Raw genomic sequence first — 23,360 nt, forward strand, 5'->3', positions numbered from 1 at the left:
CAAAGGCCACTTTATCTTAATCTGCCCAACAGCCCGCCTGTAAATGAGCCCCCTGCCCAAGGCTCGGTGTCTCGTGCCACCGGGTGGTCCGTTTTCACTTCCCTGTCTCTAGTGGTGGGCTCACAAATGGCTCAGTCCCTTCTTTTCTGCCCAAGAATCTCCCGACAGTTTTCTAGTCACCTACAGGATCGCTGGCCACGGCGCGGGGCGAGGGCAGGGGGGCAGGGGTGTTGTTGGCTCTGAAGCTCCCCAGAAGTGCATGGGAGCTCCTTCTAACTTGATACCTCCTGCGGGGCCCCTCTGTCTTTCCCCTTAGGGACCCATCACTCATTCTTACCCCTCTTCTGTCACCAGGCGCTTCATCCTTGTCCTCCCGGCTGCCACCCACCTGTCGCCCTAAGATAGATCCTTAGTCCCTTTCAACAGCATTTTGACCTTTGCGAGAGGACATTTGATTGACGGTTCTGCCCACTCTGCCACTCGGTGCCCGGCAGAGCTGCCGAAGGCGGCACCTGTTAAGGATTAAATCTCATGTGCCAAGTCCCGGAGTCCGGGGCCGTGAAGCTCTGGTCTGCGGCAACATGTGTCGCTGCCTGTTTCCCCGGGGGTGGGGTGGGGGGGCGCTTTTCAAAGTTGTATGTGTGGGGAAGTGATCTCAGATTTGGAGGGGGGTGCCCTATGTATCTCCTGGTGGGACACGGACCTCCTTGAAAAGTACTTTCCCTATAGGGACACATCTCGAGTCTAGATTACTACAACTCCGTTTCTTAGGGGTGCCCCCGCTTTTCTTTAAAGTGGAGGAAACGGACCTCCTGGCAGAGGAGGGGGGCATTGCCGGTTCTGGGTACCCAGACCGTAAGCGGCAGAGCCGGGAACTCACAACTCGGTTTTTCTGACTCGGAGGTGCACTATGGAGTCTCCTGATCAGAAAAGGACGGGTAGGCTAAAAGGGAGTGACAGCCGCCGACTTACGTTTGGGTGCCGCTTGTCTTGCCTAGGGAATTTATTTCCCAGGACAATAAGCAGAAAGCATCATTTTCTTTCCCTAAGCTGCATCCTCTGATAGAGGTTCCGAAATAGCCAGGTGTGCGATCTGCCGCCCCCAGCGCCCCAGCTTTGCCCTCCGCCCGCCTGAGGACAACCACCCCTTGTCCAGGGCTCCCAGCAAATCGTGCACAGAAATCTCCCCCGCGTGGCACGCGGGGCTAGTGGAGGGAAAAAGCACCAGCGAGCTCAGGGTGTTGGTCATGGCGGCGAGGGGCACTGCGGCAGAATTTTTTCCTCCCTTCTTTGCTGCAATCTGGGTGCGGCTAGAGCAATTTGTCATAGAATCTGGGGGGCTCATTTTTCCGGCCAATCACTTTTGGAGAAATGAGCGCATTGCAGCAGAATGCACTGACGTCAGAGACCACCCCTTCTGCGCCTCCATATAAACCCCACCCAGCCAGCCCCTAGCGCAGACGGCGGAGAGCTGGGATGGAGCGCGCCTTGGCCCGCTGGCCTGGGCCGCTGCTCCTCCGGAGAGCCCGGGCGCCCACGCGAGAACCTCCCTACCCGGTGAGTGGTTGGCCATCCTTTGCCCGAAAGGATGTGCAAAAGGAAGACGACACCCCCTTCTGGGCTGGTCTCCGTCCTCCTGGACCTGCCGCGAGACAGATACCCGAGACCGACTCCTGAAGGCGACCACTTCGCCTGGTCCCCGAGCATCGGCGACGGAATCGTGTCGGGAAGGAAAGTCTCGAGGCACATTTTCCTGGAGGACGGGGAAAAAAAAAAAGAATCACAGGGCCCCTCTCCAGTCTGGTCACTGAGGGTAGGCTGGGTGGTCGTGGCTTCAGTTACGAAGAGTGGGAGGAATCTGATCAACCCCCTGTCAGAGGCCAGTGTGCCGTGGTCACCGCGGTCCAAAACCGAGATTTTCTGGGTTTGAAGCCACCTTGAGAATCACGAGTGGCGAGAGACGTGGCGGTGGATGCATTCTGCATTCTCTAAGAAGTGGGGGGGAAGCCCCCCGAATGCCAAAGTCTCCCGGGCATATTTTCCCGCTAGTTTTGGCCAGGTTCTTGGTGGCCGTAGGTGTCAGGAGTGGAGGTACTTATCCGCTAGGGGTTCCGAATCCAAGAACACAGGTTAGTGCAAAGCCTACTCCAGTCAAAATGAAAACAGTAGCATTGCTACCTGATATTTTCTGGTTTATTAAAATAGTGGAGAGATATGGCGCCCAAGTGCAAACCTTCCAGAAGCCCCCGCCCCGAGGACGGATTCCGTGCAGAGGGGCGGCTGGGGGTGGGGGGAGCGGGTCAAGTGATTAGGGGCGCATGCAGAATAGAGGCAGGGGGTGGGTTGAGGTGGAGGGAAGGCTGTGTCCTTGGGTCTGGAAGGGGCTGGTCAAAAGGGAAGAGAGAAATACAGAAAAAGGGGGCGTGTTGGGGAGTTCTGGGCTCTGGGAGTGGAGAACTGGGGGATCGGGGGTCTTCTCGGTGTTGCGCGATGGTCCCTGGAAGGTTCTGACGTGTTGTGGGCTTTTGATTTTTGATCGAGCCGCCTCTTGCCGTTTCCTTTGTCCCTGTCAAGCACCCCCCCACGCCGCCCCCTCCCCACGGTGGGCCGGCGGGCTTGGGGAGGGGGAGCGCGAGCGAGTTGCTACGTGGCAGGTTTCTGGAAGGTTTTCTCGCTGGCCGCCAGAGGGCGCCCGCGGCACTGCGGAATTTCGGGGGGCGGGGTGGGGAGGGGAGGTGGCCTTTGTTCTCCTGCTGGAGGGGGTCGGGCGCGGGATTTCCTGGAGAGTTCTGGGTGCATCTACTTAGGGGAGAAATGTTTTAAGACCCCCGGGTTCCCTGGGGGAGCCGTTGCAGGATTTTGCTCTGGGTCGCGATGCCGTGGTCGGCGCTGATTGCGTGACCTAGGGCGTCGTGGAAGAGCGTGGACACAGATGAGTTTATTTCGGCCGGTTTGGGTTTTGAGGGTCTGAGAAGGTGTGGCTCATCTGGGTAGGATGGAGAAGCTGTGAAACGGTTATTTAGGCGCCATCGTGCTGGGGTCTTGAGATTCTTACCGTGGCGGAGAAAAGGAGACGAGATTTGGGGTGGGGTGGGGGACTCGGTGGTGGTCTGGGTAATTTTAGACGGTTTTGGCTACCTTTATTTTATTTCCTAGTGGTACCGTATTTTGTATCATTTGTCCAGAGACACATAAGTGTGTGAAAATAGTGTATTGAAAACTGGGCCTTTATCATTTTAATTTAATTTAATTGCATTTTCTGGAGGTTGGCGCCAAGATTTCGGTGTTTTTCCCCATCAAAAGTGGAATCTTGTTCTGGAAAGACCCCTATGGCGACTGTCCCTTGAAATGCTCAGCTCTGTCGGGTGCCAGATCGACCCCTGCAGTTGGGGGGCGCAGAAGGACCTCAGGACCTGTTTGGGGGGGGCGAGCGGCCCCCCCCATAGAATCCACAGGTGGATTCTGGCTGGCGTCGGCCAGCGTGGCGTTTAGGGGACCCAGCGGCCCTGCGTGATTGGCGGGGGTGGACTCTGCCCCCCCCCCCCCACTTCCGTAGGCCTGAGACCTGTTGGGCGCCCCCTCCGCCTGACGCCAGCTGTGCCCCGGGCAGCTGCGGGCCGGACGAGGGCGGGGGGAGGGGGGGGCGGGGGTGTGCGCAGGTGTCTGCTCCCGGCTTCTGGGTGCTGGCCGCGCGCCCCCTAGTGGTCTGTGTCTGCAAATGGCTCTCGGCCTGCTAACCCAGGCTTCAGGTTGCGCATGCGCACACGGCGACCACTTGTGCCCTGTCAATCAAGTTTTCCTTACCCCCTCCCACTTCTCTCCCTCCGCCCCTTTCCGCTTCTCTCCCTCCTCCCTTTTCCGCTCCTCTCCCTCCTCCCCCTCCCCTCCCCCTCCCCCTCCCCCCTCCCCCTCCTACTTCCTTCCCATTTGCCTCACCCTTCTTTCCCCTCCCCTTCCTCTCTCATCCCCTCCTCCCACCTCCCCCACCTCCCCCCTCCCCCTCCTCCCCCTCCCCCACCTCCCCCCTCCCACCTCCCTCCTCCCCCTCCCCCACCTCCCCCTCCTCCCACCTCCCTCCTCCCCCCTCCTCCCACCTCCCTCCTCCCCCTCCTCCCCCCTCCTCCCACCTCCCTCCTCCCCCTCCTCCCTCCTCCTCTTTGCTCACTGCCTCCTCCCTCTCCCTCGGACTGCCCCCTCCCTCTCTCTGCTGTTCCCCTACCGTCCGTTAGAGGTCATCAAGACGGTTTCTAATTGTGCCCCCCTTTCCCTGCCCCAGGGTCTGTCTTCAAGGAGGACACCTTCCGTCTGATTCCCTGCCTCCAAGGACCACCTGTGGATGACGAGCTGATGCCCAGGTGCTTGCCGCTCACCTCCGTCTTATGCCGCTCACCTCCTCAACCCATCCTGGTGGCAACTGAAACCCAACACCGTGGGCAGAACCCCCCACCCCTACCACCCTGCTTGCACTACCCCCAGGCCCATTAGCAATTAAAAGACAATTTAAATTTTAAACTAATTAGTTTTAGTTGTAATTAATTTATTTCAATTTTAACTAATACCTAGACTTGGCCTTCTAACCTTTGATCTGTTGCAGAGGACGCCAGGAGCAGGGGTTCCTGGATCCCACCAGCAAACAAAGCAACCCCTGGGCAGTGACCGCCCCCGCAGGACGCCGAAGGATGAAGAGGACCCGAACTGACCAGCCAGCTGTCCCTCTTGGCTAAGTGTTGAAACCAGTGCCCTAGTGAGGGGGCGCTGGTTAACGTCGGACTTTCGATGTGCTTCTGCCTTGATGCTTTGCTTTTCTATGTGCGTCTGCTTTGTTAACCTTCCATCAACCTGGAGGTTTCACCATCCCCAGGGAGGTGTCAGTCTTTCTCAATCCACCCCGTCACCACCCCAGGATGGTCTGAAAGGAAGGGTCCCTTTGGGAACTTCTCAGGAGGGAGACCTGGGCCAAGGGCTTGACCAGCATCCCCCTGGCAATTCCAAGGCCCCGGATGGGCTTCTGGAAGGAGCATGTGCCCCGAGGCCATGCTACCGAACTGCCAGGGGCATCCCCACCTCCTCCGAGATCTCCTCGTCCTTTCTGGGGAACGGGATCGAGCAAAGCAACCTCCCAGGGTGTTGTGAGTGTTGGTCCGACACAGGGAAGCCGGTAAGGCCAGGCATAGAAGAGGCGGTCAGTTAACGTTTTTCCAAACAGGTTGGTCGACCACGTCCCCCTCACCCCTCTCATCACCTGTCTCACGCTTCTCGTTTATTCTTCCACAGCGCTCCGGACAAGCCCAGTCCGCAGGGCTCTTGGTGCACCAGGTAGGGCTGTACTGAGCCAGGGGTCGAGCTGACCTAGTCAGGATATGCATGGTGCATGTGGTCATTTCCAGAGCACTCCGTATGTTCTGTGCCTGTTATTGCTATGTCGGATGTCCACGTGAGCGAGGCCGCCTCATTTACAAATGAGAGTGAATGTGGCCTCGGTTTGAGTCATTTTAAAAGGTGGAGGGCAAGAAGACAGAACTGAGCGACACTTAGAGTGAGGTCGCTGAGGCTGGAGGAGTGTGAGCATTTTGTCACATTCCTGGCAAGAGAAGGGGTCAGAGTTGGACCCTGGGTGCCATCAGGGGCTGCCCCTTCCCCCCCGGCCCCCCGCCCCCTAGTTACACTCAGAACCTTTTGATTTCCACTCCAACGTTTGACAATGGGACAGCCTGTTTGAGATCCCAGCTGCCCGGGGTGGTCTTGGGGGTCTTGGGTGGCCCCAATGCTGGTACGATGTGCTGGTCCCACCTCTCAATAACGGTGTGACCTTAAATACGTTGCTTAACTTCTCTGAGTCTCAGTTCTTTTCATGGCCTAAATGGGGATTAGGGGGGGAAAAAAAAAGCAACACAAAAAGCACCCGCGTTTATCTACCCCACATGGTGCTTTTGAAGGCCAAATGATGTAACCACTATGAAAGTGCTTTGTAAATTGCCGTGGAAATTGCGAGATACTTAACACCAGGAGGCTGTCCCTCATTATCACATGCCCAGCCTTGTCCCCCCCCATACCCCCCCGCAGTAATAACAGCTAGCACCCACTAGGTGCTGTGTGTTTGCACTCAATAAATAAATTCCAGAAGAAATAAAACAGAATTAATTCAACAAACATTTTCTGGACTGCCTACAATATGCCCCGCACACCAGGCCTGGAATGTGATACAAAGATGATGACAACAAGTCTCTTGGAAGCTAATTGGGGTCCTCGTTTGACCAGCACTTTCTTTCCTCCCCTTTTAAGCCAACCAGTTTTGTCCGGACGAGACAAAAACAACTCGGGCCGCTTTAGAGAAACCCGGCTTGGTGTAGACAATAGCTCCCGGGCTTCTGAAAGGGGCTGATTGGATTATGTGGCAAATGAAGGTGGAAAGATGACTTGGGAGGTGGCAAATGAAGTGGGCGGAGATCTGCTGTGAGTTAATCCAGGCTATTAGGAGGGACCTTTTGTCTTCCAAAGGCTGGCAGGAGCTTTCACCACTGGGTTTTACATCCTTAATGTAAGGACGCATAATTTATGGTCAGTGAAAACCCAGGCCCCAGTGAGATTTGAGTGGGCTGTAAAATTGAGCGTCCTGCTACCAGTGAGTAATTATAGGGGACATTTATGTCTCCCTTTGCAGTTGGCAAAGGCCTTTTTGCAACCATCAATTCATTTAAACCTCACAACTCCCTGTCCGGACCCCGGGCTGGCCTGCACCTCCTAGGGGAACAGAGGCTGTCAAGCGGCCTTCATATGAGGGCATCTGAGGCGTCTGACACGGTAAATGGAGAGGAGGCCCCCACCCCGGCCCCTCTAGTCTCTCAGACCTGGCCCTTTGGCCGCAAGCGAGTCCCTCCAAATTCCTAACTTTGCTTTTCTCAGCAGCTTCTGAGCCTCCGGGCCTCTCCTGGCCTCCTTTCTAGCCTCTGTCTCTTTCCTTCCGCAGCCCCGCCTCCTGTAAAGCCTATCTACATACGTTGTCTTCCTTCCTCACCTTCCGTTTCCCCTCCAACCCACCGCTTCGTGGTCTCCTCTGGGCCGTTGAACTCCACCAGCTCTAAGGTAATGACTTTTCTGGAGCTTAACTCCGGACACGTTTCCGGCTCCCGGACGCACGGACACGTATTCAGTGTTTCTCTCACGGTCTTCCCAGCTCCTGATCCCTGGTGTTGACAGACAGCCCTCTCCCCTCCACCCCCTGACCTGTAGACGGTACAGAGTCACCTGCTCCTGGCCCTCCTGCTTCTTAACCTCTCCTAGAAGAGTATCCAGCCCTTCCAGAACCTTCCAGAACCTGCCTCTTGGCATCTTCTCCGGGTTGGCGTCCAAACCACCTAGAGCTGAGGCCTCGAGGTAGCTCAGTGTTTCCAAGCCTTTCCACCTTTCTCTCAGTTGCAGAATAGTTATCTTTACCTGGCAGGTCAGGTGGGCTATCCTGCAGGTAAAACCTCAAGTCCCCACTATTCGAGGAACTTGAAATAAATTCAGTCAGGTATTCATGAGAAAATACAGCGAAGGTCGCCATCTGATTTTCTTGTAGGTTAAGTTCCCACAGGAAGGAGCGCAAGGGAGAAGAAAGAAGTGGGGAGTGGGGGCGAGAAAGAAGCAAAGACCAGAAAAAGGCCCCCAAGACAAAAAAAAGGAGCAAAGGGAGACTTAGAAAATACGAAAACCCACCCCCAAAAAAACACATCCAGAGAAAGGTTCCTTCTTGGGTTAGGCGAAAAGAAAGTAAACAGGAAAAAGGTTTTCAATTGATTATCCCAGTGACAAGTCCCAGGAAGCTTTCAAATCAAATTGCCCCATTTTAGGTTTTTAACTCCTTCTATCGGGTTTAACCTCTTTACCTCCCGCATCCTGGTTAAACCCTCCTCCTGGCCCCCTTGGCTGGTGATTAAATCCCGAAGGTACATGGAGCCTTTCAGTGAATGAATGGCCAGCAGAAAGAGCCCTCCCCCTCCCCCCAGCTGTGTTTTTCAGTTTTATTCCACTTTCTGCCCTTTTCCCTTAATGAACACAGGGCTAATCTTGGGCCTTGTCAAGGAAGAGGCTGTAGACCTTAATGAGGTAGCTGCTGGATTCCAATATTCATCTCATAAGGAGCCTTCTTTGTCTGAGAAGGAAAGACACTGATTATCATAATGAGGTGAACCGCGGCTGCAGGGCAGGGGCGAAGAGGGTCTGAAGCCACACTTCTAATTTTGGTGCTGGAGCCCAGGGACTCATTCTGCTCCCCATTCAAGTCTTTGCCTCTGTCCCAGCTCGCGGTGCATGGAGCGAGGTTGAAAGTTGCAGGCTGCTTTGGGCCACAGATGAGGGCTGCTCTGCAGAAGAGTTCCTTTGTTTGACCCTGCGTGCAGACCAGCCCTGGGCCAGGGCAACTCAGGCCTCTGGGATCAGTTTTCCAGGAGCAGAGAGACAGAGATGCGGGTCTGGCTCACCCCGCAGTTAAACTTAGGGCTGCCCAGTGTTAAACCTGTGAGACTTCCAAATGAAAAGTAAGAAAAGTAGAAAAGGAAGTCCTGGGTGTAGACCCCGTGCAATTGTAGCCGAGCTAGCGTCTGTGGAATGCCCCTTCCAGGTCAGGAAGTGGATGGGTATTGGTACCCCAGCACAGCCCCATCCGCTTAGAAGGACAGAGCTGGGGGCTCACACTCAGCCCCTCATATGATGAGAGTGCCAGTGGTCTGTCAGGACCACTCAGATCCAGTATCCAAACCCGGCGTCACCCACTTTACCCCCTAACTGTCCCTCCCATGTGTCCTGCGCCCGCTCTGCCCCTCGGGCCTCTCCTGTGCTCCTTCTTGAAATCCCTGGGGCCTTTTCATGTCTTCAGGGCAGGTGTGCCTGAGTCAGAAACTTGCCCTTATGAATCCTGAGTTCTAGATGTTCCTCACCTAAAGGCAGATCAATCACAATTAGATCACTCCAGTTAAACCTTAGACTCCAGCCAGACCTTCCGCCAAATGGGGGAGAAAAGGGGAGGGGAGGAGAAGTGGAGTGTTTGGAGCAAGAAAACTTGATTACTTGAAAACTTATGGTCCTCTCTCCCTCAACTTACCTCTTGGCTCAAGGTCCCCTGGTGTTGGTGGATGAGATTTAGACATTTCCCGAGTCAGCGAAACCACCTCCCATCCGGCCCACTAGATGACAAGTGTGGACGGCAGCCCAGATGGCCAGCTGGGGCCACTCCATCGCTTTTGGTGGTGGGGACCCCAGATGTTGCCCAGACTTGGGGGCTGGATGGGGTGAGCCCTTCTGAGAATAGGGGGTCCCACCAAAACTTGCTTCTTCTGTGCAGTTTGTGGAGAGTAAACTTCTGGGGCAGCTCCTGGTGTTCTAGAAGGATTATTTCTAGAAGTAGGAAAAGAAAATCCATAGAACCCTTCATACCCTCAAATACATACCAATAATTAAAATACCTGCCCCGGAGTCATTAATATTTTAGCATTTGAGAACCCAGGGAGGAGGTGGAAGGCAACTGAACTCATCTTCTGTGGCCACTGGCAGCGGGGTGTCTGTGCTCGTGACTCCTGAGTGGACGGGGGACTGCTTTAACCTGTGTCCTTGTTTGTGTGGCCCCCCTTCTGCACCTGAACTGACACAGCTCCCCGCTCCCCATGCGCATGGGATACCTGCCCCCCACTCTCCCAGCCCGGAGGTCCTGCCCGGCTTCCTGTGTGGGGCCCGGGAGGGCTCAGCCACCATTAAGTCAATCCCGGAGGCTCCCCCCAGTTCTTCTGATCCTCCCGTTTTTTTTTCTGCTTTCACTGCCCCCTTCTGTAGTCCATCCGTCTTCTCTCCCCGACTCCTGTTTCCTTATCTGGTCCTCAGGGGGGCGTCCTAGGCCAGCCCACTCCTCCTTTGGGTGTCCCAGCACCAGCCTGGCACAAAATGGGGCTCAGTAAGAGTATGTGGGATGTATGGTTGTTTGGACAGGTGAGTCAAGGAAGGAACTTGACTGTCAAAGCTGAGCTGCTAGGTGGGAGACACTGGGAGTGCAGGAAGCGTTAGGTCTAAAGGGTGGAGGGTGGACGTCCTTTAACCGAGGGGTGGGTGTTGCCCCAGCCCCTTTTGAGTGGGGGCCCCACCAGTCTCACCCCTTCCTGGACTCACGCATCCATCCCGTCATCCAACAGTTGATCCTTACTGAGCAAGCCCATAGCTCGGCCCCGGGCTGGGCACCTGCCACCCTAGTGCGTCCCTTGATGGCCTCTGCCTCCCTGGGGTGGGGGGCCGGGGGGTTGCTTCTGCCCAGGGTGCCCTGTTGGCCCCCGGGCGCTGGAGCAGCACGTTCTTGCTCTGTAGAGAAGGCAGGTCGGGGTGGGGTGCGAGGGGCAGGCCTGCTTTGCCTTGCTGTGGTCGGCTGGCCCCCTTTGAATCCTAAGCCTGGGGAGGGGGCCCCCGAACCTGCCCTTCTCCAGGGCTCAGCTGCAGGTCCCAGCCAGCCAGCCCCTCCTGCCCCTAACCCTCCCCGCCTGTCCCGTAGCTGAGTGCTCATGGCCGTCCTGGGCTCCCAGCCCTGACATTCAGGACTGTGGAAGTGGCCCGGGGCAGCCGTGGCCTGTGTCCCCTTGGGCTCTGGCCGCACCAGGTCTCCCTCTTGAGTTGGGGGTCCGCGGGCTGGACCCCTCCCTCCAGGATGCCCTCCTACCCCTGGAACTACATCCAGCTCGCCCGCCCCTCTTTGCGGGCGGGGGCCTACCCACCGCCAAGGGCCCCTGGCTGGGAACCTCCAGGCCTCACCTCTGCCTGGCTGCCCACCTTACTCCTGTATCTGGCAGCTCCTCCTCTGGCTTCCCCTCCGCTCCCCTGCTAGGTTGACTGCCCCCCCCCCCGCCCAACCCCCGGCTCTGCTTGCCAGATCCAACCTGTGTGCCCTTCCCTGTGCCCCCTTCTCTGGGTTCAGGACCCTCTGCGTCTCAGCCATCTGACTGTCTGCCTAACACGTTGGTTTTCCTCGCTGAGCCCACACCTGTGGTTACCTGCGTGCTGCCCCGCCCACCTCCCACCTGTGTGCCTTTTCCCTGTCTCCCCCAGTGCAAGGAGGCCTTCCCCCTCAGGGTGACTCAAGTTTCCAGGGGGTCTCCAGTGCCCGGGGCGCAAGCCCCCCCCACCCCGGCAGGCCACCACCCCCCCCAGCATCCTTGGGTACCTCTTCCTGTGGGCCTGGCCGCCCAGGCTCTGAGTGACCCTGGGCTATAGCCAGGCTTTTGCACTGTCCTCTTCTCCCCACCTGAATCCCCCCAGACCCCTTATTGTTACGTCCTGCCAGGCCTGCCCGTCCAAGCGCCGTGTCCCCGCGAGTCCCAGGCTCGGCTCCCCCGTCCCCGCCCCCCCGGACCTTGTGGCCTGTCTGGGGGCTGCTCCCGGGCCTGTCTCTCTTCACACCTCTTCCCATCCTTGCCGCTCCCAAGAGCCACCTCCCTCCACCGAAAACCAGACGGCAGGTGAGACCAGGCTCTGTGCCCGTGTGTGTGTGTGTGTGTGTGTGTGTGTGTGTGTGTGTGTGTGTGTGTGTGTGTGTGTGTGTGTGTGTGTGTGTGTGTGTGTGTGTGTGTGTGTGTGTGTGTGTGTGTGTGTGTGTGTGGCTTTTCTGGGGGGCTTGCCTTGCCGTCCTGCTAATGTTCTACCTGTTCCCCCACCACCAAGGAGCCCAGGCGGCCCCGGATCGTGAACGCCTGGACGGAGGAGGTGGAGGAGCTCCCCTGGAGCAGCACGCCTTCCGGAGGGTCACCCGACGTCTCGCGCCTACCCCGAGCTGCGACACTGCTGCCTGGATTGGGGTGAGTTGCATGCTTTTTTGAGACACCACGATTTCATCAGGCTTACTCAAACATGTCTCAGTTCGAGGAGGTACACATGCAAACCTGGGAGGGGGTCACTTCCAAGGGCAAGTTCTCTGCCACCCCGACCATGGGGCCGGGCATTCTGGAAGCCGCCGGGAGCTGAGACCCTCTTGCGCCTGTACGGTAAGTGGAGAGCATTGCCTCGGGTCTGGGCTCCTGAGAACCAGTGCGGCCCAGGCACACACATAGTAGGTCCTTACGGAGCTTTGCTTAGCGTAGTAATGAAGTGAATAGCGGGACATTTGCCCTCCGCCTAAAGCCCGGCTAGCGGGCCCCTTTGGAGACGCAAAAACAGCAGTGCTTGTCCGCCCTGGAGCTGGAAAAGCGTTTCTGCCCACACGCCATGGAAACGTCGGTGGCTGTGAGAATGCTGGGTTCTCACGCACGAGGCTTTGATAATGTCCTTTAATCAAACAGTGGTTTTTGAGGGAGTTCTTCCCTTGGCCTCATCTTCTCACCCCTGAAATTGCAGTGGGATGGGAATGTTTTTGTGCGTTTAAATAAAATCAGTAATGGTGGAGCACAAGAAAGCTGGGGTTACAGCTCCATGAGGCTCTCTGGGTTCAACATTTGTTTATGGGACCTTCGTTTATTCAAGAAGCGTTAATGGAGACTCGGAGGCCCGGGGGTGGGGCTCTTCTCTGGGGGCCCGAGGCCAGCTTTGCCTTAAGGACCAGAGGGTCTAGTCAGATGCCCGGGTGGGTCCCCTATGGTGATGTGGCCTGTGTGGTATCTAGCCCAGGTGGACGGGGGCGGGGGTGCTCCCCCGAGGGCACCCTGCTTTCTGCAGTCACAGCAGTGCAGCCCATGGCAGGGCTCCTGAAGGGGCCTTAGGGTGTTTTCAGAGCCAGCAGCTCAGGGGAAGGTGGCTGGCTCTGTGTGCATGTCTGAGACATTCAGGGTAGTCCCTGGGGTGAATGAATGAAGGCACTTAAATGGCCGGGATGGTCTGGGGAGGGGATGATGGGAAGGGCTTGGATGATGGGGTCAAAGTTGACTTAACTCCCCAGATGTTTATGGAGGCTCAAGTGGGCTCGGCTCTGCCCCAGGCCCAGTGCCTTGTTGCTCCACACAGAGTCTCTGTGAGAGGAGATGGGACCACATCAGAGCTGGGGGCCCTGTCTTGGGGTGTACCCGCCTATATGAGCCCTGCAGCCCAGTGAGCAGAGGGGCTGGACCCCCATACTCCTCAAGGGTCTCCAGTTTCCATTGCAGCTTCTGTAAGGCTCTTGCATCAACCAGATTTGGGGGACAGCTCTTCCACAGTCCTGCCCTCCTGCCCTGAATGGGGAATGGGCTGGGGATGTTATTTTGAGCAGGCGAGAAGGGTAGAAGTATCCATACAGGGGGCTGACCCTTTTGTCCGCTTATTTCTACTCCCCAGAGAGGTTGCAGAGAGGTAGGGAGCATGTGCCCAGGCCTAATTCCAGGGAGGGGGCACCAGGCGGGCTCCGCCCCATGACATTTACTCCGAGGCTGGCATTTGCCACCTGCAAACATGATGATGTGGAGCAGAGCCCAGGAGGGGATCTTTACAAAGGGCAGGATGCGGGCTCCGGGATGTTGTATCCGGAGCTTACCAGAAAGATCTGTGTGACTCGTAGGAGCCAAATGCCCACGGTTCCTGGATGCCTCCCTCTTCAGGGACGTCTCAGGAGCCCCTCCCAGTGGGCTGGGCCGATGGGCAGAGTCAGGATGGAGGCCGATCCCCAGCCAGTCCTGGACTTTGCCAGTCCCCCACCCCTTCTCCTTGGCGTTCAGGATGGCCTGTCTTTGGGCTGTGTTGAGTTTTAGAGGCTTTGGTGAATGCTCAGCCTCAGGCAAACACATATTTTGGATTTTGTGTGTCATTATGCAGAAAATAGGGGCTTCCCTGATAGCTCAGTTGGTAAAGAATCCACCTGCAATGCAGGAGATCCTGGTTCGATTCCTGGGGTGAGGAAGATCCCCTCAAGAAAGAAAAGGCTTCCCACTCGAGTATTCTGGCCTGGAGAATTCTGGGGACTGTAGAGTCCATGGGGTCGCAAAGAGTCGGATAGGACTGAGCGACTTTCACTTTTCACGCAGAAAATAGAGAGTGATAGGTATAATCGGTCAAGTTCTTCGTTTAAAGACGTTGAAACGTAGCATCATCCATCTGCCATTGTCCAGTGTTGAAAGAAAGGATCATTTTCAGGAAAATTCTCTTTTGGTGGCTTGGCCCATGCCTGAGCAGTGAGGGGTGGAAATGAGGCCCTAGCCCGCCAGCCAGACGGGTGGGAGGGGTTCTCTGGCCGTTTGTCATTGTACTGGGCCGGCCCCCAGGGCCGCCTCTAGCTGAACGCTTCCGGGTCGCACAGGTATTGGGAAGAGATGGTGGTCTTGCTGGAAAGCTGGTCCTCGGGCCCCACCTGCTCCCCCCACGGTGGAGCGGGGATGGGGAAGGGGCTGAGAGCATAACAGCCTCTGCGCGTCTCAAAAGGAAGAAAACGCCCCTTTTCTCCCCCTTCAGTTTCCCACTGCAGGTTGCCTGCGGGACTGATGGCAGCTTTCAGGGCCCCTGACCTAGTGTCTCCTGACTCGTGACTCAAACCCCAAACGTATTTCCAAGCACATTTCTCCAAATAATGTCAAAAACTGGCAAGACTTAAGGGCAACGGGAGGCATGTGTTTCTGATTCCTTCATTTACATGAAGGAACTTAAATGTGTGTTTTTTTTTTATGACCAATCTGACTTCCAGAAAGAAAAAAAATCACCCCTCTTTAATGAGCTTGCTAATGAATTTTTCCTTGAAAAGAGGAAGGCAGCTTTACACAGAAGGGGGTGTGGAGGGAAACAAGTTAAGGCCCCAAAGGGTTAAAGGGCAGTGGACAATGTAGAAACCGCCATTGTGAGCTGAATCAGAAGGTCTGGGGTGCTGGGAGCATTTTTTTTAGAAGACTGACATTTAACAAGTTGCAAATGAGCCCCAAGAACTGGTTCCTTTTTCCATCTGCGGCTTTGAGCTCTGCCCCCTGTCCTAAAGAAGGACTTAAAGGAGTCTGACTAAGCCTGGTCTCCTATCCCCGGTTTGAACAGATGGAAAATTCTGGAAAAGAGTTAGTTACAGCTTTCCAAATGAGGCTATCTGAAGCATGGGGTCCCCATGTTGAAAGGAAGAGAGTGGTCTGGTAGGGGAAGGAGTGGAGGCTTTCACTCTGGGGTGCCCCCAGTTTCTGTGGGCAGCCCCAAGTCCCAGCTGCCTGCCTATGGCTTCAGGAAGCTGGGCCATTTTTTTGGGGGGGGGTGTCTAAGGGAGGGGTTATGCTGAGGTAGCTGCCAGTCATCAGCGTGACATGAGTCAGTGTTTTGGGGCCAGGAGGGAAGAGAATGAGGGGACCCTTGGAAATCCACCGGGAGGAGGTCAGCCCCCTACAGTGTCCATTCCTAGGCACCCGCCCCCCTGCATGCTGCAGCAGCAGTGGGAGGGGTCTCAAGTTCACTTGGATCCAACAGAGGTCGAAGGTCCCCTTCTCGGTGCCCAGACGACCTGCTAGCAGTGCCCAAGAGGCTCATTTCTGAATGCTCACACATCCTCGAATTCCTAGTGCCTTCCAGATTTTAGATACTTGGCCCCTTATCCCCGTCTTTGGGGAACTCGCCAAGGGCCTCGGCGGTCGTGAGGGGCCTGCAGGCAGAGCAGGTGCGGGGCGGCCACAGCCGGGGCAGGCCCCAACTTGGGAAGGGTGTGTGTGTGTGTGTGTGTGTGTGTGTGTGTGTGTGTTTGAGAGAGAGAGAGAGAAAGAGAGAGAGAGAGAGAGAGAGGAATTAATTAAGGGAGAGGAGAGTGGTGGAGGGTGTAGTCATGACTCTCCTAATTGCTCTCCAATTTCTTTGGGCTTCAACAAAAATCCAGATGGAGGGTTCTTAAGTCCTCCTTCCTGGGAGTTGGGGGGCCGGGGTGGCGGGGGAGGCAGGCTGCCCACCACCTTCTGCCGGGCGTCTCTTTGCAGAGTGAATAGGGTCTTTGGCAAGGGTTTAAGGAGGGGACTTAGCCTGGGAGCTCCCAGGGCGGTGCAGATGGAGACAAAGGCCCCGCAGAAGGAATGTGGGGAGCCCCCCACGGAGAACAGCCACCTGGGGATAATTGGGAGGCCCAGCGCAGATGAGTTTTCCCAGGTTCTGTGAATACATTCTCTCAATAGAAGGTGCCCTTTCTTCACATGAAAAGAGGAAACCTCAATTACCTCCCCCTGAAACAGAGAGTGAGTGAGTGTGTGTGTGTGTGTGTGTGTGTGTGTGTGTGTGTGTGTGTGTGTTCCCTCCGGGGGCTGCGGCGGGCCCCTCGCCCTTGTGTGCGTGGCGGGGGCTCCAAGCCGCACAAAGCACGTCTAAACAGCCGCCCGGTCGGCGCGACCCCAGGCCAGCCCGGACTCCCCCGACCCGGGGCTTTCTCTTTGCAAGTTTCTCAGGAGGGGGAAGCAGAGTCGCCCTGCCTGTAAACAAGAATCTGATCAAACCGGGCCCGATGCCCGAGAAACAGCCAAAGGAGACAGAAGTCCAGGGTGGAAAGTTGGGGAGGAGGCCGGTCGGGGGGGGCCAGAGGCTGACCACACGTCTGTGCTGGCCGTCCAGACTCACAGCCGTGCTGGTCCTTCTGGCCCTTTCTCTGGGCTGTTCTGTGGCGGGGGGAGTGGAGTCATTCCTTCGGGTTAGGGAACTGGGGCTTCCGGGGCTCAGTGGTCCACGGGGCTGATGCTTGCACTTAGGAAAGGTAACAGACGGGGGCAGGCAGCAGGGGGCTCAGGGTCGGGGCCACCCTGAGCAAGGGGCCCCTGTGAGCTGGAGGGAATCAAGTTGGCACCCTCGCTGCCCCCAACTGTCCTGAGGACGTGGGCCCCTCTGGAGGAACCCCGGGCAGAGTCCCTGCCATGAGATGAAGGCGTCCTGGTTCTGAGTCTCAGCTGGTGTGTTTGTTGCTGCTGGCCTCTGGGCCTCGGTTTCCCCATCTGTAAAACGAGGCAGTGGCCATTCAGTTCTCTGTATTCTGTGAGGCGGAAGAAGCCAGGGATGTCAGCGCTAGGAAGACAGGCGCTCTTTCACCAGAGGAGGGGATGGGGGTCCCCAGGTGTTCAAATTGGGCCCCCCGGCCTCCTGGCTGGGGGCAGGGACCCCCTGCTACTCAGGCCCGGTCAGAGGAGAGAGTCCAGATAGGACACTTTGGGTGCCCCAGGGTCAGGCAGCAGCTCAGCGTTGGTCCTCTGGGGACCTGGTTCCAGCCTATGCTCAGCTCCCACTGTGACTATGACCTTGGTCCCTGGTGGGCCTCAGTTTTCCCATCTATGAAATGGGGGCAGTGCAGGATCATGGTCACCTCAGGGTCCGTGGGGCCCTGGGTTCCTTCCAGCTGCTCAGGGGTTGGTTTGCTGAGTCTTGAGAGTCAGAGGGCTGGAGATCACTGGTCTTCTGTCTCCCTACCCTCTTTTACTTCCAAGACAAGGAAAGCAGAGACCCGAGGGAGCCCCGGGTGGGAGGCCCACCGCCTGTGGCCAGGCAGCAGGATTGGCAGTCGTCAGCCAGTCCTCTCGATCAACTCTTTGTGAACACGGATTCTAATAAGGCTCGTGGCCCAGAGCAGCTCGGTGGCCTATTCTTCCACGCAGGTGGGCCGCCGGCCAGGCCTGGAACACCTTTCTGGGCCATGTAATGAGCCTGGCCCGTGGCTGCCATCCCAGGAGGGTGTGCCAGGCCGCACCCTCCCCTGCGGCTCACCCCGGGGCCTTTTAGTCACGAGACCCTCCACGGCACCTCCGTGGGCACCCTGGCCCGCTCCGTGGAGAACTTCCTGAAAAAAGCCATCAGGCAGAGAGGCAAAGTTCTGGAAAAGTGATCAGCCGCCGGACCTGCCCCGGCTGCCCATCCCAGACTCAGTTTTGCAAACATCCCTCGCTGTCTCTTTGTGCTTCGGTGCGTGGTAATAAAGAGCGCACAAAACCCACGGTCAGGTCTGCACCCAGTGATTACCACGGTGAGCCGCAGCCTTTGTTTGCTGACCTTGGTTGCTACAATACCTGCGAGCTGAAATGAGGGATCGAGAAATTGCCAGCTTCAATTAGACCGGCAGCCTGCCTTCCCAAGTGCCTCTGCCACTCTATCCATTAACGGTAAACATACGCCAAATAGGCCTTAATTCTCTCTAATTGCCCACTCCTGAAGCAAAGAGTGAAATTCCAGGAAGAGGCGTATGTAAACATCCCCTAGCCCCCGGCCAACTGAAATTAGAGGACTGATGGGGGCCAGCAAGAGGTTGGTGGTGGTGGTGGGGGGGGGACGTGATTTCAAAAGCTGTCCCAATTACCTCTCCTATTTTCATAAATGAGCCCGTAATGTTCCGCGCCCTGGCCTTCACAAAGGTACAGGAAATGAGGTCCGCCAAGAGCTTGCATCTGTTGGGGAAAGTTGTGAGGGGGTGGTCTCTCCTCAACAGGTAGGAGGGCGAGGCTGATGACTGTTTGGATAGACTGCGAGCTTTTATTTCTGAGAATCACCATTTTATGAAAAATTGTCCTTTTCCATCTTTCCCCTGCACTCAACACCCACAAACGATATATTTTTTTTTTCCAATTTCAATACAGTATTTATTGTATAGAAGAAAAGTAGACTAATTAGTATAATATAAAAGATTTTGGGGGAAAAATATATTACAGTAGGAAAAATTCTTTAAAAATTTTATTTCTTTAAATTTATTTTTTAATCAGAGGAAAACTGCTTTACAGTGTTATGTTGGTTTCTGCCTTACAACACAAGTCAGTCATAGTCATATATATACACACATACACACAGATATATAATTATGACTGATCCACAAATGATTTGTACCAGACATGCCAGATAAAGGAGGTCTCACTTGCCCCTAGAATAGAGGAACTTTAAAAATCTTGAGAGGCAGTATACGTGTAGGTGTAAAGCCTGTATCCTCCGATGAAAAAATATATATCCTATGATAAACCATAGTGGGAAAGAATATTAAGAAAAGAACGTAAATCTATGTATCACTTTGCAGTACCACAGGAAGTAGCAATGTTGCAAATCAACCATACTTCAGTAAAAAGAAAAAGAAAGAAGACATTTCCTGAGAAACAGAGCTAGGGTTTTCTAACTCTCGTAAGTCCCGGAGGATGATTTTGGTGTAGTCAGCAGGGCTTCCTTCCTGCGTGGATCGTGAGCGCAGCGCATGCGTTTATGAGGTCTCCAATCAGTTGCTTGCTACAGTTGTTCCTCTGGACCCTAGAAGGAGGCTTGTGTTTTCCTTTGGTTCCAGACGCTGACTCATCTCTGCAGTGTCTTCGTCTGTTAGGACTGCAACCCAGCACCACAGTGCTAATCCATCACCGCGGTCGCAGGGCTGAGACACGCGGAGCTCAGAATCCAAGGCATGACTTTGCCGGGGCAGTGTCTTCAGTCTCAGCCTGGGGGGGTCTGCTCGAAAGTTAATTATGAACAACCAGGAAACTGAGGGCTCCCGGGGTCCCTGGGGACAGAAGCAGGAAAAAAACCCAGATGCCCTGAGCTGCTTCTGATTTCCCTGGTCCTGTTAAGAGACACCAAAGAGAACCATGCTGGAAAGACATAGCCAAGCCCTTTCCTGCCTCTTTGTCCTGTGGGAAGGGGCGCTGGCTGTGGTCTTGCCATGTGTTCTGGGTCTGGAGCCCAGTCGTGCCCTTAGGACTGTGGTGATGATGACAGGGTCACCGCTGGGTTCTCATGGGTCTCTGGGGAAGGGCTGGAAACTCTTCTGGCGTTGGGGGAGCCACAGTATGGCACCCAGAGTGCCCTTAGGTTACCAGTCTATCCTGGTCACCCATGGGCTGATGACTGCTTGATTAACTCTGGTTTTTGAAAAAGACTTCCTGTTTCTTGCTTATAAAATCAACCAGTTAGGGGAATAGAGTGTTTGGGAAGCTCAGGGTCAGGGCAGGAATTCTTAGGAGGCTTGGAAGCAAGAGGTGAGCCCCCTGGGGCCCTGGCCAAGTCTTGGGCACCCCAGTGGGTGAAGCATGGGCATGGGGGTTGAAGTACCCAAATAGCTTAAGTCAGGGCAGGGGGCTTGGAGAGGACCTCTTCCTTCCTCAGGCTTCCTTGGAGGGCTACTGGACTCTCCTTGTTCTTTCTTCCTTTTCTCAAGTTTTTTATTTCTCATTCTTGCCTCAGCTTGGCTCCCCCTCCCCTTACAGTGCCAATCAAACCTCAGTCATCAGATCAAAGAATTAACAGGGACCTCCTATATAGCACAAGAGAACTCTATTCAATACCCTGTGATAACCTATCATGGAAAAGAATCTGGAAAAGAATAGATACATGTATTTGCATCACTGAGTCACTTTGGTGTACACTTGAAAGTAACACAACATGGTAAACATCATCTATGCTTCAGTATAAAATAAAAAATTAAAAGAAACACACCACACCTCCCTCAGTCATCACAGACCACCTGTTGGCCACACTTACCTACCAGAGCCCCCTGGGTGTATGTTCAACATCAACTCCCTTAAAATATTTTTAAAAAATGACTAACCTTTTTTTTTTTTTCTGAGCAGTTTTAGATTTATGGAAAAAGTAAGTGGCAAATAGAGTGCATACGTGTCACCTGCCCCCCACCCCACCCCGTTTCCCCCGAGGTTAACATCTGGCACCAGTGTGGTGCACTAGTTGCCATTGATGAGCTGACCTTGATGATGTAGCTGTTAAGTGAAATTCATGGTTTCCATTGTTCTTTGTATCCTATAGTCTGTGGGTTTTGACAGATGTATAATGACATGTGTCTATCACTGTTCAGCTCATTCTTTTTAAACTTGAAGGCAAATACTTCATGTCAAAGATTTGACATGCCTGGTCAGGGCTTTTTATATGGGACTGGTGAAAACTTGTAGGGAATTGTTCAGGTGAAGCCGTCTGTCCAGGCAGCCCTGTCCTTCATCTTCGATCTCAAGGTTTTAGGACATGCTGCTCATTCAGGACCCCACAACCCTGGCGTGGTCCACAGCACACTTCCCTAGTCTCAGCCAGGGCCTACTGACCTCGCCCCCCATCACGCACACGCTACCGCGCACACGCTAACCTTGGCTCAGCTGTGCCCCGCAGCGCCCTCCTTCCTGGTGGAATGCACTTCCAGAAAGGCTTCTATGCAGCCCTTGAGTGTGTCCATGTGGCCACACCAACCCCCGTCAGCTCCAAAGACACCTGGGGCTGGGAAAGGGGGAGCTTGGCAGCTGAGCGCGCTCGTGAGTGAGTGTAAAGAAAAGAGAAAGGCTTGCTTTCATCAGGTCCACCCTTGAAGTTGGGGCATCTCTGCTTCTGTTGTGTGAGATTCTCTTTGAGTGACCCAGTGCTTTCTCGTTCCAGCCGAAGCCATCATCTGGAATCCTCCGCGGTCCAGGACCTCGAACCCGCCACCCCAGCACCCTCTAGCTCCATAATCGTAAGTTGCTGGGGTGTGGGGAACACATCTGAGGCTGGTCACCAAGGGAGGCAGGCTGCTGCCCCGACAGCCTCATGGGGAGGGATGGGTGAGCACTGGTCAGGGGTCCCCACCCAGGGAAGGGGTGCCCAGGGAGCCAAGCTGAGTGTGGACTTCGGGGGCTCGCGTTCAGAGGCGCACCCCCATCCTCACGGCATCTCTGTGGCAAAGGGGTTCTACAGGCGGCCTCAAGTGCCGGACCCCCACAGAATTCCTCCTCTTTCACAAAGGAAGTGGGTGGCCCTTTCACGACCGAGCCTCACTCTGGCTCTTGTGTGGCAGGGCAAACTAGGATGGAAGTGGCCTAGCTGGGGGGCCCTTCGACGGGCCAAGGAGAAAACGCGGGCAGTGGCACCAGCCTCTGAAACCGTCTCCGAGCTCCAATAATCTTCACTCGCCTCCCCCCTTGAAATGTTCGAATGGACAGATTTTCTGTCTTCAAAGCTTCCGGCCAAATCTCTTCAAGCTTTTTATTGTTTGGGACTGGGACGCTTAGCAATAGTGATGGGTAGTTCCTTTTTTATTTGCCTTGAAAGGCCAAAATACATTTTTGTGTGTGTGACCATAGACTAAGCCGTCTGCTTTCAGATGAACTCTGTGTCCGTCGGCTCCCACCAGGGAGATTGTATATACCATGTATGTCTCTGTGTATTCTTGGGTCTTGAAACAGGTTTCTCATAGGGATGACCATTCCAAGGGAAGCGCCTGCTCCACCTACGGGCCTGGGGAGTCCGACCCCTGTCCGTGCAGGGTGTGAGCCCCGGGGTGGGGGTCTGGCTGCACTAACGTATTCTGCCTGTGCCTGCATCTGCCATGCTTATGTGTCAAGGACTGTGGGTTGTGTGCACTTTGGTGGTCAGCTGGGTGAGAGGGGGTGGGAGGTCAGAGATACTGTGAATGTCCCATTGTTCTGGTTGGGAAATCATTTTGCTGGGCTCTGTTACCTGATCCAAAGAAGCGAGTGGATGAAAAAATGAATGCAGGCATGAAAGAATGAATAAACAAATAAATAGTGTAAAGAAGTGTACCCTGAATGAGATCCAATTGGATACATAGGAGATCAATAAATAAGTCGATGAAGCATGGAGTCTTCTTAGTATGTAAATAGGGCCATGTAAAGTACGTAAATAGGGCCATGAAGAAACCAGTATCAGGTTACCCTGGACTAAGGCACACGAACAATTCAAATACATAGCACCTATAGTTTGTCCATAAAGGAAGAAAAACCGACATGACAGAAAGAAAGAATAAGGAGTCTGGATGTGTAAACCAGGGGTGAGGCTGGGATGGTGAGGCCCATCAAAGGGAAAAGATGAGAGACAGGGCACCAGGGATCGACAGCGGCAAGGAAAATGGAAAGATGCAAATTAATACCTAAAAAATAGGGAAGGTAACTTTTAAAATACTCACCATAAGGAGGACTCTGTCAGGTTATTATAAGCCAAGCATTAGGATTAATCCAAATACGTGCTCTTGGCAGTAGAAAAAAAAGAGAAAACACAAGAGGAAGAGCTCAAAGGATAGTTAAAAATGAAAAAAGACCCAGGGGACCAGAGATGAGATTTAACTTTAACTCAAAGTTTTCTAATTCTGGGCACACATAAGTAAATACTGAAGTGAAAGAAAGTAAAAAAAAAAGAAAAGAAAAAAATGAAGGGAAGGATGAGTAGTGGACATACCTGGATCCAGAAGGGAGCAGGGCAGAAAGGGTTTTGAGTCATCCAGTCCTGCAAACTGAGGTCTGTTCCATGAAAGGATTAAAAAAGAGAAAGAAATGTCTAAATAAAAATCTAGTAATGTGGAAGAAGAAGTAATGGGTGTGAAGTCCAGAAAGACATCAGTGGGTGAATAGATAAACATAGGAAAGAAGGCTAGTCCTAGGAGTTGAGTAATAGACGGTCACGAATCGAGGGTTGTGGTTAGTCTGACCCTGAAAGCCACAGGACTATCAAAAAATAATAAGTATCTCAATAAACAAGTGAGCCAGCATCTAAAGAGACAAAGATGGCATGGA

General features: G+C 54.6%; 1 protein-coding gene across 1 annotated transcript; it reads left to right on the forward strand.

Annotated features, from left to right (window-relative positions):
- Positions 1 to 1,588: 1,588 nt before the first annotated feature.
- LOC133068057 (WAS/WASL-interacting protein family member 2-like) lies at positions 1,589 to 22,427 on the forward strand. Its single transcript, XM_061159126.1, has 9 exons — positions 1,589 to 1,722; positions 3,557 to 3,651; positions 4,277 to 4,410; positions 5,175 to 5,316; positions 6,968 to 7,083; positions 11,297 to 11,471; positions 11,674 to 11,807; positions 21,232 to 21,307; positions 21,629 to 22,427. Exons 1-8 carry the CDS (start codon positions 1,589 to 1,591, stop codon positions 21,295 to 21,297), a joined length of 996 nt encoding a protein of 331 aa, XP_061015109.1. The 3' UTR covers positions 21,298 to 21,307; positions 21,629 to 22,427.
- The last annotated feature ends 933 nt before the right edge of the window (positions 22,428 to 23,360 follow it).

Source organism: Dama dama, chromosome 13, assembly GCF_033118175.1.
Source record: "Dama dama isolate Ldn47 chromosome 13, ASM3311817v1, whole genome shotgun sequence".
NCBI lineage: Eukaryota > Metazoa > Chordata > Mammalia > Artiodactyla > Cervidae > Dama > Dama dama.

Coding starts and splice junctions, on each gene's coding strand:
- LOC133068057 (XM_061159126.1), top strand. CDS start 1,589: ATGTGCAAAAGGAAGACGACACCCCCTTCTGGGCTGGTCTCCGTCCTC. Junction 4,411..5,174: donor CTCCTCAACCCATCCTGGTG/GCAACTGAAACC, acceptor GGCCAGGCATAG/AAGAGGCGGTCAGTTAACGT. Junction 11,808..21,231: donor ACACTGCTGCCTGGATTGGG/GTGAGTTGCATG, acceptor TTCTCGTTCCAG/CCGAAGCCATCATCTGGAAT.